Here is a 13,085-nt window from a genome sequence, read left to right as displayed (position 1 = left end):
GCCTTCCATGAGAGGTGCAGGAGGGAGCAAGAGGCTAGGGGTTCAAAGGGCGGCCCCATGAGCTTAGTGAGGACCAGGTTGAGGTTCCACGCGGGGACCGGTGGGCGCGAGTAGGGAAACACCCTCTCCAACCCCTTGAGGAATCGGACTACTGTGGGGTTGGAGAACACCGAAACCCCCAACTCCCCAGGGTGGAATGCCGATATGGCAGCCAGATGCACCTTAATTGAGGCGGGGGCGAGCCCTTGATGCTTGAGGGGTAGCAAGTAGTCTAGAATTGATGGGATTGAGGCCTGCAGAGGCTGGATGTGGTGAGGCTCACACCAGTGGGAGAACCGTTTCCATTTGGCAAGGTAGGTCGCTCTTGTGGAGGGCTTTCTACTACCAAGGAGGACTTGCTGGACCTCATGAGAGCACCCGTGCTCCCTATTGTTTAGCCAGAGAGAAACCACGCCGTGAGATGCAGTGACGGTAGGTTCGGGTGGAGCAGGCGACCTCGGTCTTGTGTGATGAGGTCGTGATGGAGGGGGAGGGTTATCGGAGTGGACACGGACAGTTCCAACAGGGACGTGAACCAGTGCTGACGTGGCCACGCCGGGGCAATAAGGATGACTGTCGCCTTGTCCCTGCGGGTTTTGAGGAGGACCCTGTGGATGAGCGGGAATGGGGGGAAGGCATACCCCAGGCTCCCGCCCCACGGGATTGCGAAGGCATCTGCCAATGAGCCCGGACTGCGGTTCTGGAATGAACAAAACTGGGGGCATTGGCTGTTGTCCTCAGTGGCGAAGAGATCCACCTGGGGAAACCCCCACCTCCGGAAGATTGAACGCAGGACGTCCTGCTTCAACGTCCACTCGTGCATGAGATATGACCGGCTGAGGTGGTCCGCTAGTCCGTTTTGGACCCCCGGGAGATATGTCGCTAGTAAGTGGACTGAATGGGCTATGCAAAAGTCCCAGAGGCGGAGTGCCTCGTGACAGAGGGGAGAGGACCGGGACCCGCCCTGTTTGTTTATGTAGAACATGGCGGTAGTGTTGTCCGTCAGAACCGACACGCTGTGGCCTCTTATGGTAGCGTGAAAGGTTTGGCAGGCGAGGCGAACCGCCCTTAGCTCCTTCAGGTTGATATGAAGCAACTTTTCTTCCCTGGACCACAAGCCCTGAGTGCGCAGGTCCCCCAGGTGCGCCCCCCAACCCAGGTCCGACGCGTCTGTTACTAATGTCAGAACGGGCTGTGGGGCGGCGAAAGGGACTCCCGCGCAAACCTGCTGCCGATCGAGCCACCAACGGAGGGCGTTCGACACCCGAGCCGGGATAGTCACGACCAGGTCTAAGGGGTCTCTGTTGGGGCGATATGCTTGGGCCAGCCACAACTGCAGCGGCCTGAGTCTGAGGCAGGCGTGTCCGACTACGTGGGTGCAGGCCGCCATGTGCCCCAAGAGTTGTAAGCAACATCTGGCCGTGGTCGTGGGGAATTGCTGGATGGAGCTCACGGCCTTCTGAATGGCCAGGAACCTCGACACGGGGAGACTCGCCCGTGCCGCCACTGGGTCCAGGACTGCCCCTATGAAGTCCAGTCTCTGCGTAGGGACCAGTGATGACTTGGGTACATTGACCAGTAGACCGAGTTCGTGGAACACCTGTAGCGTCAATGCCACATGGGAGCGAACCTCGGCCTCCGACCGGCCCGCTAGGAGCCAGTCGTCCAGGTAAGGGTAGACACGCATCCTTCTTTTTCGAAGAAAAGCTGCTACCACGGACATGCATTTCGTGAATACGCGCGGGGCTGTTGCCAGGCCGAAGAGCAAAACTGTAAATTGGAAATGGCGCTGGCTGACAGTGAAGCGCAGGAACCGCCGGTGGGCCGGTCGGATAGCGATGTGAAAATAGGCATTTTTCATATCGAGGGCAGCGTACCAATCCCCCGGATCCAGGGATGGAATGATGGTACCAAGGGAGACCATACGGAAATGTGGTTTGAGCAAGTATTTGTTTAGCTTGCGTATGTCCAGAATAGGACGAAGGCCCCCTTTTGCTTTGGGAATGAGGAAGTATCTTGAATAGAACCCTTTCCCTTTGAGGTCCGGAGGAACCTCTTCCACCGCTCCTACTGTGAGGAGGGCCTGCACCTCTTGCAAGAGGAGTTGCTCGTGAGAGGGGTCCCTGAAGAGGGACGGGGTTGGGGGGTGGCAGGGAGGGGGCGAGGAGAACTGAAGGGTGTATCTTGCCTCCACCATGCATAGGACCCAGCGGTCCGATGTTATACGTGACCAAGCACGGTAAAAACGGGACAGGCGGTCCCTGAAACACAGGGGGGGATCCGGAACAGAGGTTGGTATACGGTCCTCGATCGCAGCTTCAAAACCCTTGTTTGTTTCCCGGCTGCGGTTTGTTTTGGCCCTGATTTTGGCCTTGGTTGGGCGTGTTGTTGCGTCTACGCCTGTTATCCCTGCCCCTCCTGCGGTACGGCTCCTGTCTAGGACAAGGGTGGTACTGCCTCTGCGGAGGTTGGGGCTTGAAGGGCTTCCTCTGCGTCACTGGGGTGTGCATCCCCAACGACTTGAGGGTAGCTCGAGAGTCCTTAAGGCTGTGTAGTCTGGCATCCGTTTGGTCTGAAAACAAGCCTGAACCCTCGAACGGAAGGTCTTGGAGGGTGTTTTGCACCTCTGGGGGAAGGCCGGAAGCCTGCAGCCATGCCGAGCGTCTCATTACCACTCCTGACGCAATTGTCCTAGCGGCTGCGTCAGCGGAGTCAAGTGAGGCCTGTAAGGAGGTTTTGGCCACCGCCTTCCCTTCGTCTACTAAGGCAGCAAACTCGGGTTGCGAGCCCTGAGGCAAGGCTTCCTTGAACTTGGACACTGATGCCCAGGAGTTGAAATTGTGCCTGTTCAGGATCGCTTGTTGGTTCGCGATCCGCAGCTGGAGGCCTCCGGACGAGTAGACCTTTCTCCCAAATAAGTCCAAGCGTTTTGCCTCCTTGGCCTTGGGGGCCGGGGCCTGTTGGCCATGTCGCTCCCGTTCGTTGACCGCGGAGACGACCAGCGAACATGGGGTTGGGTGGGAGAATAGGAAATCAAACCCCTTGGATGGGGCGAAGTATTTCCTCTCTACGCCCTTTGCCGTAGGCGCCGCGGAGGCTGGTGTTTGCCATAGGGTCTTGTAATTAGATTGGACCGTTTTTATGAGCGGGAGCGCAATCCTGGAGGGGCCTTCCGGGCTTAGAATGTCGACCATAGGGTCTTCCTGCTCTACGGTTTCCTCTGCCTGCAACCCCAAATTGAGGGCTACTCGGCGGAGCAGGTCCTGGTGTGCCCGATGGTCAATCAGGGGAGGACCGGACACTGTTGTGCCCGCCACGGCTTCGTCTGGTGAGGAGGAGGAGGTCATGGCCTTTTGTGCGTCCTCTTCCTCCTGTAACTCCTCATCAGCAGGGCGCTCCTCCGGAATGCGTTCTCTGACGTGGGCCTGAGACGGTGCCGGGCTCGGTGCCGAGTCGGCCCTTTCCCTTTCTGGCGGCCTGGATACCGTGGACTCCCTGCGGGAGGGTGGGCGCCACCGTGGGGAGCGGGACCGGTGTCCTGAGGGGCCCGATCTCGAGGTTCTGGACGGGGGGCCTTGTTGATGGTAGGCCCAAGGGGTCCAGAATGGCCATTGCCCTGGGTGGCCCCACTGTGGTTGCCAAGAGGCTTCGTGCTCCCTACTGGCCTGCGCTCTGTGGGCATATTTGCTGGAATGGCCCGAGTCCACCTCCGAAACTATGGACGGTGATCTAGAGGGCCACGGCGGTGCCGTGGGGCGGTGCCGGTCCGGGGTTGGAGAGCGGTGCCTTCGGGACCGGGAGTAGCGCCGTGCCGACCTGGACCTGGATTGGTACCGGTGGCGGCTGCGGGAGGACGGTCTCAGGGATCGCGTGACCGAAACGTCCCGGTGCCTGCTCGAGCAGGGCTGCTGGGCCGGTGCCTCGCGTCTGCTGGGGCCCGACGGTTGTGCGGCCCGCTGCGCGGAGGGAAGCCGGGAGTCCACCGAGGCGGAGCTCGACCGGGATTGGCGCCGCGAACGGTGCCGAGATGGCGACCGTGATGGGCGCATCATCGCCGGCTTGCCTTTGGACGGCAGTCTCGGCGGAATGTCCTTAGCGCGGAGGGTGCCTTCAGTGGACAATTCAATGAGGTCCTTTGCTGCCTCAAATGTGTCCGGGGTGGAGGACTATTCCAACAGTTCCTCCAGCCTTCCTCCTCACTCGACGCGCCTATCCCGGGGCTCGACAGGCCTTTCGGCGCCGGAGCCACTGGCACCGGGATCTGTGTTGGGACCACAACGGCTTTAGTGGCACTTGCGGTCTTCGTGGGCGCTACCCTCTTGTGCGGGGAACGTCCGCATGCCTTGGGTTGGCCCTTCGGCTTAGCCGGCGAAGAGGACCGGTGCTGGGGGTGTTCCCTCCGAGCCGGTGCCGTAGGCTTAGGTTGCCCCGCCGGCATCGGATCCCGAACCGATGCCGGGGCACTCCGCACCGAGGTTGACGGTGCCGTCGAAGTGGAGGGCTGCAGCGCCGACTCCATGAGCAGCTGCTTAAGGCGAAAGTCTCTCTCTTTCTTAGTCCTGGGCTTGAAAGCCTTACAGATCTTGCAGCGCTCCTTTTGGTGTGCTTCCCCCAGGCAACGGAGACATGAGTCGTGTGGATCACTCAATGGCATAGGCTTGCGGCACGTGGCATAAGCCTTGAAGCCTTGGGCGTGCGGCATGCCCCGCCGCCCAGGGCCGGTGCCGGGGTTAGCCAAACACCTAACACAAAGAGTTTAAGCCTTTGTAAAGAACTGATAACTGCTAGCTTAACACTAACTACTAACTACTAACGAACTGATAACTGTAACACTAATTACTATGCTAAGGGACACTCTCAGATGAGAGACAGAGTTGTTCCAACGTCACCACGGACGGTAAGAAGGAACTGAGGGAGTGTTGGGCCGGCAGGGATATATATACGCTAGAGCGGGGCGCCGCTCTGGCGGGAGGGGAGATCCTGCAGGCCCGACAGGAGCCGCTGAGGGAAAAAGTTTCCGACGTTCGTGCACGCGGCGCGCGCACACCTAATGTGTAATGGACGTGAACAATCACTCGAAGAAGAAAGCACCATGCTTACCTTCTAGAGGAGAGCTGGGTTTTGTAGAGGCAGGAGTTGGTGGGGGAATGGCCCAGAGGCAGGGGTAAAAGTAAGTTAAAGGACTTACCGGTACGCCAGAGTCCTGGGCAGGGGCGTGGCCTCAATCGGAAGAGGCGGGGCCTTTAAATCAAGATTTATAGGCCCCAGAGCTCTGGCTGCAGCTGGGAACCCTGGGGCCTTTAAATCACTCCTGGAGCTACCAGCTGCAGAGGCGGCTGGGAGCCCTGGGGCTCCCGTGGGGATTTAAAGGGCCAGGGGCTCCGGCTGCTGCAGGGAACCCATGGCCCTTTAAATCGCCAGCCTGGGGAAGCCGGTCGGGTCCGGCATGGCGTATCGGCTCTTGCCGGCTTACTTTCACTTCTGCCCAGAGAGGAGATCTTGGGTGATGGGCAGTGGGGCATTTCACCTGCCTTAGTAACCTCATTAGGGTTTGTGTGTATAGTCCTTGCTGGGCTTGGTGGATGCAATGAGACTTCTACACCTGAGGGCATGGGTGCCAGGTTTGTATAATTTTTGGTGGCGCCCAGAGTGGGTCCAAGTGGAGCCATCCCATCCATCAGACGGACCGGGGAAACCGCCACAGGCCCCGTGCTTTGGGGGGCCCTGCGCTTCAGAGAGATGTGGAGTCCAGGCGGCCTTGGGGGTTGGTAGGGGCAGAGCAGGGGCGGGAAGAGGCAGAGCGGAGCGGGGAGGACAGGGGCTGGGTCACTCGCTGCTGCCAGCGCCAGGCCCCCTGCTCGTCCCCCAGGCCGCCCTGGACCCCGTGTCCCCCTGAAGTGTGGGGCCCCCCCGAGTGTGAGGCCCAGGACGGTTGCCCCGGTCCATCCTATGGATGGGATGGCTCTGAAAATATAAGCCCAAACATTGGTGGAGTGGGCCCACTTTCCTGAATATTGGTGGAGCACGGGCACCACTGGCCCATATAACTCACCACCTATGCCTGAGGGTTGTGTTTCTCCAGGCTCTATGTAGAATTGGCGGGTTGGGTAGTGACAGCGCTGATGTGGCCTCCTCTGGTGCAGGGCTGTCTCCCTCCTGCACTGGCCTGGTCAGAGCCTGAGCTGCAGAAGGGGTTTTTGGCAGGCAGGTGGAGAAATGGCGGTTTTATTTGAGCTGGAGAAAAGCAGCCGCTATTCTGAGTCCCTCTTTCTGGTCCTGAGAGGAAGGTGTTAGGAGGAGCAGTTTCCCCCAGCCTCAGGTGGAAAGTGGCTGCAGTGCGATGCTTGGGAACTACCAAAGGAGCGCTAGGCTCTTAAAAAATTATTGACCGTTCAAATACCCTGCATTTCACCCCATTGGGAAAGCCTGACAGGACTGTTATCTCTTTAATATGAAGTGCCCGTGGCACAGCAGGAGACAGGGCTGATGGAAGGAGCAGCCTGTTAGCTGGAGGCGGGTGATCACAGTACTGGTGTGTTGTCAGGGATTTCAGATAATGCCCTCAGACTAATCTAGCTGAGTTCTTTATCCCCTCCCGTGTGGAGCAATCTCTTGAGCAGGACTGCGCTCAGCCCAAGTGTGGAGAAAAGTCCAGCCACGGAGAGCAGCCCACGCCAGCTGACAGTGCCCTGTGATGGTGGTGCTGAGCTGCTCTGGCCCCCAGTGTCAGTCAATGGGAGGGGAAAGAGGCAAGGAAGGGGGCTCTTCTGCCACTGTGAGGGTAGCAAGTCTGCATCCCTTTGCAAACGGGCTGGTGTTTGAATCTCTCTCTTCTGCATCTTAAGTAAAGGGAACCTGCCAAGGAAATAGTAAGAATTGTGTTGTGCCCTTTTTGAGGCCTGGAGGAGGCCAGGAAGCGTGTTAACTCTTTCCTGCTTGGGTTTTTCCCATCGAAGAAAAAGGAATGTAAAGTCCAGTCTTCCCTGGCAGCTTTGGAGGGTTTCTGGGAGGTTTATTGTGAGCTTTGGAGGCCATAATTGAAGAGATGGCGGTGTTAAATCTTCAACTCAAACTTCCCTTCTCTAAAATGCATGTTGGTCACTGGAGTTTGAGTGGAAGCAAAATAAACTAACAACACGGCTAAAGAAAACCCTTTCCCTGCTGAACAATTCAGCTTCACTGTTAGACCTTGCAATGCCATTGTTTCATCAGCTCGCCAGTTGTCCGTCATCTTCTAACCTGAACAGGACCAGAATTTCTGATGGAAATAACCCTTTGAAGGAACACAGACACCAACACACACACACATGCAGACACCCCTCTAGAATGGAGCAAGAAAGGGCACAAACCCACTTTTTGCCCCTATGCAGGTTGCTTTTAGCGCACACATTCGACACTGGAGTAACACCAGGGATGCTGTTATCCCAGAGTGCAGACTGAGCTGATTAAATACCTGTGTAGTGTGCTGAGGATCTGCCAGGAAGAGTACATCTACACTGCAAAGAAAAACCCATGGCACTGAGTCTCAGAGGACTTGGACTTGTGGGGTTTGGGCTGCAGAGCTAAAAATAGCCGTGTAGATGTTCAGGGCTCTGAAACCTGGTGATGAGCCACCAGGAGAGCTGACTGCAGCCCACATGCCACTGTCTGCAGGCTGCATCCCTTCCCTCTGTTACTGGCTTCTCTAAGGGAAAACAGTCTCCAGACGCCCAGCTGTTACCCTTTGTATTTCTGTCTTCCAGGTAGCTGAAAATTACTTTTACGTACCAGATCTGGGTCAGGTGCCTGAGATAGACGTGCCGTCCTACCTGCCAGACCTGCCTGGCATCGCTGCTGATCTCATGTACATCGCAGACCTGGGGCCTGGCATTGCACCCTCGGCACCCAGCAGCACTATCCCAGAGCTACCCACCTTCAACACTGAGTCCGTGGAGAACTTCAGGCCAGGTATTTCAACTCCCTTTGTCTGGGGCTCATCCAGGCGGTGGGGGGAAGGCCACTAGGACAAGGCGGAGATGGATAAACAGGGAAAGGAGTTGTGAGCAAATAAGTATTTGCAGATGCAGACTTGCCCAGTGGCAGGCCCCAGAGGCTGGAATTGTGACTTCTCCCCAGCACTGACTTCTGCGTAGACCCTGGTGAGGACCTAGAAAAGTCCCTTGTTAGAGGCCCCAGCAGGATTAAAGCTGGAGGAGTCCTTGACTTTCCTGGCCAGCTTCACGTGCATGGGCCAAATCTAGCGCCTTTCCCCGCACAGACGAGTGTGGCCCTGGCCTTTTGCTGCACAGCCTGTGGCACAAAATGTCAGCCCCTCCCTCCTGCCCGGCTGGGAAGGAGGGGAGCTTGCAAGCACTTGTGTTTTGCTGGCAGCCGGTCAGCCGTGTTGTTGTGATGAGAAACTGCTAGTTTGTGCCACCCTGACTACACACGGCAAATGGGGGAAGAGCCCCCTGATGCCATGGGCTGGCTCTGGGGCCCTGCTCCCTGTCCCCCTCTATAACAGAAGGGCTAATGCTGCCCGTTTCATCCGCACAAAGTGCTGAGGATTGTTAGTGGTGGTACTGTTGTGGGTGAGGGCTCTGAGCATCCGCGCTTGCTGGCGGGGGGGAGATAGTGTCTTAGCAGGTAATGTCCCTTGGTGACTCTTCACACTCCTCCCTTTAACATTTCAGGTCTTCAAGATGCTGTGCTAGTGCCCCCGCCCCCACCTCCGCCTCCTCCACCCCCTGTGATGCCAACTAGTGCTCCCCCACCCCCTCCTCTGCCCCAGCCTGCCTCCCTTTCCAAACAGCCAGCAAGCGAGGAGAGCAGCAGTGCAATGTCTGCAGGTAAGGACTGAGCTTTTGCTATGGCTTGTTAGTTGGCAGGATCTAACCTAGCAACTTGGCCCCGCCCTTTTCCCTGGGCCAGCTTTTCCAATGGTAACCCCAAGGCTTGGGCCAGCTTTTCCAGTGGCTCTTCTCTCCTTACAAGCAACGATGAAAATTCAGTGGAGTTCTGGCTGTTTCCTCCCCTGGTGCCGAATCCTTCAACTCTTCAATCTGCAAACGGGACTGTCGCTGTGGCCCATTGACTTGAACAAACAGCCCCAGGAGAGCAGGCTGAGTAGACCTCGGTACCCAAGTGTAGGCTGCAGAGAGACTAGATCTAATAGTGCAGTGGTTCTCAACCAGAGATCTGGGGCCCACTGCGGGGCAGCGCACAGGTTTCAGGGGGTCCCCCAAGCAGGGCCAGCACGCTGAAGGCTGATCAACTTAGCTTCACAGGGTCCCCTGTGGAGTGGGGCCCCAGGCAACTGCCCTGCTTGCTACCCCCTAATGCTGACCCTGGCTTTTATATGCAGAAAAACAGTTTTTGTGGCACAGATGGGCCATGGAACTTTTATCTGCATCTCTCCTCCCAAGGGCAATGGAAGCAAGATAAATCCGTTTTACTGTTCTGGCGAGTATTGGTTTACTAGGGAATCTCCCATGAAAGTTCTTATGCACTAGCAAGATGCAGCTATGCTTTGGGTGCAAATACTTTCTACTCCTGCTCACTTAATTTAATAGAATTGAATAGCTTAAAATCTTCATGGACCTTTCTATTGGCTTTAGTTTGATACAAACATTTGTCACAAGAACCCTATCCCTTACAGTGCCCCTTTGACAAGGTCCGGGCTATTTTCTCTTGGTCCCACAAGGAAGTGAATTTCTTAAAACAGGAGCAATGCAAAAAAGCTGCCTCCAAACCCAGGGAAGCAGCAGTGTTTCTGCTTTCAGGCTATGAAATGGTTGAATTAGTTTGGGGTTACATTGCTCCTTCCTCTGGAGCATTTCGTACTGGCCACTGCTGGAGATGGGGGCCCCAGATTAGACGGATTGCTCGGATCCATTCTGGCAATCCCTGTGTTGCTAACTGGGCAGGGCAGGTCTTCCTATAGAGGCAGTGGGTGCTGTTCCCCTGTAGGGCAGAGGGCTCTCTGGAGAACGGTGTGAGATGGTCAGTTTGGGATCAAGGGACAGAATATGAGGGTGCGGGGAAGGATTCTAGCTCAAAACCCTTCATCTGGCAGCACCCTGCACAGCCCACAGTATTCATTGATTTATTTTAAAGGCTCCCCTGCATTCTATGCACTGCGTCATCTCCCAGTGACTTGGAATGGGCAAGTGATGAGGTGCCAGAGCTCTTCAGTCTCTCAGGTTTCACACCCAGGCAGGTGGTTTAGGGTTTAGGTTTAGGTTTAGGTTTAGCTAAAGCAGCAGCATGTAGAGTGCCTGCTGTTAATTTTTAATTGCTGACACATCAGATGGTGTCGTTTCCTCTGGGCTGACTCCTTTCTGTATCCCTGCAGCTCCAGTCCAAGGGGCTCCAAAGGAAGTTGTGAATCCTTCAACTGGCCGGGCCACTCTCCTGGAGTCCATCCGCCAGGCTGGCGGCATTGGGAAGGCCAACCTCCGAAGCGTTAAGGAGAGAAAGCTGGAGAAGAAGAAGCAGAAGGAGCAAGAACAAGGTGCCCAGAGCGCTCCCATCAGTAGTCATCCTCACTCCCCCGCCCCAGCTAGATATGCCTAGGTACCCACGTGAAGGAGTCCCATAAATACCTGAGAGGCAAAGCCCGCACTGCACAGAAGCCCTGGAGCAGAGGGATTTTATCTCACCTCACGTTACAGTTTGGAATGTTTGTCTGAACTCACTAGCCCGTAGGTGCCAGAAATGCATTAACGCTCTGCATTGGGGAATTCTCCCCTCTTGAGAGTGGAGATGAAAATGTTTCATGTGAACTTGTATCGCTGGAAGCATTTCAAAGATAGCTCAGGGCAGGCTGCCTCTGGAGAGGAAATTGTGCCATTGGAAGTCCTGGGTCACGATTGGGCTGTTTTTAGTAGACTGGTTAACTCCAGTTCACTTAAACTGGCTGAAACGCCCGATCTTTTAATTCCTCCGAGCTGCTGTAGGAAGCTGACACATTTCCCAGGCAGGCCGTGGGTGCTGTGATCTGAAGTCCATAAGGGGGAAGGGTAAATGTGGTACAAGGATGGGAGGGGTCAATTTATTTATTTAATTTCCAAGTGAGGGTCCCAACACAATCTCTGCCAAGGCAGCTCCGTCCTAGCCTTCAGCATATCCTGCTAGTCAACCCTGCACTCCTAGGCAGCTCTGCCAATACAGCACCATTGTACCCTGCAGAGTCAGTGTGTCACGTCGAATAGGGTGGGACATACCCTGTCCTCCTGTTGTGTCCTGACCACGTGTTGAAGCTGGTCCCCAGTTAATAACTAGCCCTTAGTAGGAGTCTGGACCTTGTGAGCAAGACATTTGGTATGTCACCTGATTTGTGGGGCTTTACTCTTTCAGTGATAACCACAGCACAGGGTGGAGACTTGATGTCCGACCTCTTCAACAAGCTGCTCCTGAGGCGCAAAGGTACCGTGCCGTGGAGGGCTGCTCCTTTCCTGTAGTGTGACATGAAGAGGGGCAGGTTCCCTTGCCTCACTGCTGCAGCTTGCAGGAGTTAGAAAGAAGGAAGCTTTTGGCCAGCCTGGCATGCCATTTGGCTGAATGCTTTGATCCTGCTGGGGAGGCACACAATGCCCTTATGGACCAGACAGGGCAAGCCCCTTGCAGAGCAGGAAGAACTTACTTGTATACCAATGCTGCCGACAGCAGAGTGTCACTGCAGTGAATCCAGACAGGAGGTGCTGCTGTAGTGGGGAGGGGCTTAGCTGGCTTCAGTGCCTAAGCTTTACCTGGCATCCCCAAGGCAGAAACCTGGGCACTGGCTGAGGTAGAGTGAATTGTATGTTTTTAATACTCTAAGGGAAAGCTCCCCTGTCCCTACGCTGCAGGGGGGGCGCGTCTCACTGCACACGCTGGGCAAAGGCTCAGCATATCCAGAGAGCCTCAGAGGGGGGAAGCATTTTGCATATGCCTATTCTCTAAGGGCTGGGGCCTGCCACCTGCTGTCGTAGCTTCTTAGCCATAACCTAATGACAAGGCCCTCTGTAGGTACCAGGCAGACACCTCCGCCCCTCCCCTGCTTCAGCTGGGGGCTGCCTCCTCCCCTGCTCACAGAGTCAGAGCCGGTTCTGGTCCCTGCCCTCTACTGTTCTGCCAGCTGGAAATGCTGACTTGGTGCTTTAGCTAATGAACCCTTTCCCAGCAGCAGCGGAGGTGAGATTGTGTGTGCCTGAGTCACTCAGCTGATGAGGCAGGATTTTGCACAGGTGCAGGGCTAGCTGCTGCCTTTCTCATCCTCGCTCATTTCAACTCACCTCTCAATTCTAGTTCCTAGGCCTCACTCACTCACCTGCTTTTCCTCCCGCAGGCATTTCAGGCAAGGGGCCTGCAGCTGCAGGAAGTGCTGATGCTCCCAGTGCACCTGCTGGTGCCTTTGCCCGCATGTCGGACTCAATCCCACCTCTGCCAGCCCCACAACAACCCCCGGGGGATGAAGAGGAAGATGACTGGGAATCATAAATGCTATCATGCCGCAGGCCTGGGATTGGTTTCCTCTTGGCTAACTGGCAATCCGGCCCGGCTGAGCTAAGCACCTCAGAAATGGACCAGCTCTTGGAAATAACTGCTGGTGAGAGGGCACAGGCCTGGCAGAGGGACCCCGTCACTTTCTCTTAGTTCCTGCTCATCTCTAACCACTGTTGAGTATAGTTATCAATGAACATTACTTCTGCTCTGTTTACTCCCCCACAAATAGTGCATTTAATTTCAAATGCTGCTGCTCCTGCTCACTCAATAAATCCTGCTGTAGCTGGAGGGCAGCTCATGCTCATGGAAGATCAGAACTAGCATCTCTACCGAGCGTGATCAAGCACAACTGCACGGGCAGCTCTAACAGCCTTCTCCTCAGCCAGCTGGGCTGGGCCTGGCTTGTTTGGGTGCTCCTGGGCAGAAATTCTTGAAGTGGTTGATAGGATAGAAGGTGGTTGGTCCAGTGCTGCCTCATAGCCTCCCTCATGTGAAAACAGCCATGGAAACTCTGTTGTTGGGTATGAATGGCTTCTACAGCAGCTGTAGTGTTCCTTTGAGTTACAAGTGCCCAGCAGCCT

The 13,085-nt window shown here is 55.9% G+C and overlaps 1 protein-coding gene across 1 annotated transcript in view; it reads left to right on the top strand.

The window, feature by feature from the left end:
- The window catches only part of WASHC1 (WASH complex subunit 1), an 82,356-nt gene extending 69,548 nt beyond the window's left edge, over positions 1–12,808 (top strand). Inside the window, exons 7-11 of the mRNA XM_065412573.1 lie at positions 7,782–7,986; positions 8,712–8,867; positions 10,373–10,531; positions 11,377–11,445; positions 12,347–12,808. Coding sequence (XP_065268645.1) covers positions 7,782–7,986; positions 8,712–8,867; positions 10,373–10,531; positions 11,377–11,445; positions 12,347–12,498 — 741 coding nt within the window. The 3' untranslated portion in view covers positions 12,499–12,808. The remainder of the gene's footprint in view (positions 1–7,781; positions 7,987–8,711; positions 8,868–10,372; positions 10,532–11,376; positions 11,446–12,346) is intronic.
- The last annotated feature ends 277 nt before the right edge of the window (positions 12,809–13,085 follow it).

The sequence above is a fragment of the Emys orbicularis genome, chromosome 1, assembly GCF_028017835.1.
Source record: "Emys orbicularis isolate rEmyOrb1 chromosome 1, rEmyOrb1.hap1, whole genome shotgun sequence".
Taxonomy (NCBI): Eukaryota; Metazoa; Chordata; order Testudines; family Emydidae; genus Emys; species Emys orbicularis.
Note: the sequence above shows the minus strand (reverse complement) of the source record. Positions and strands in the feature narration are given on the sequence as shown.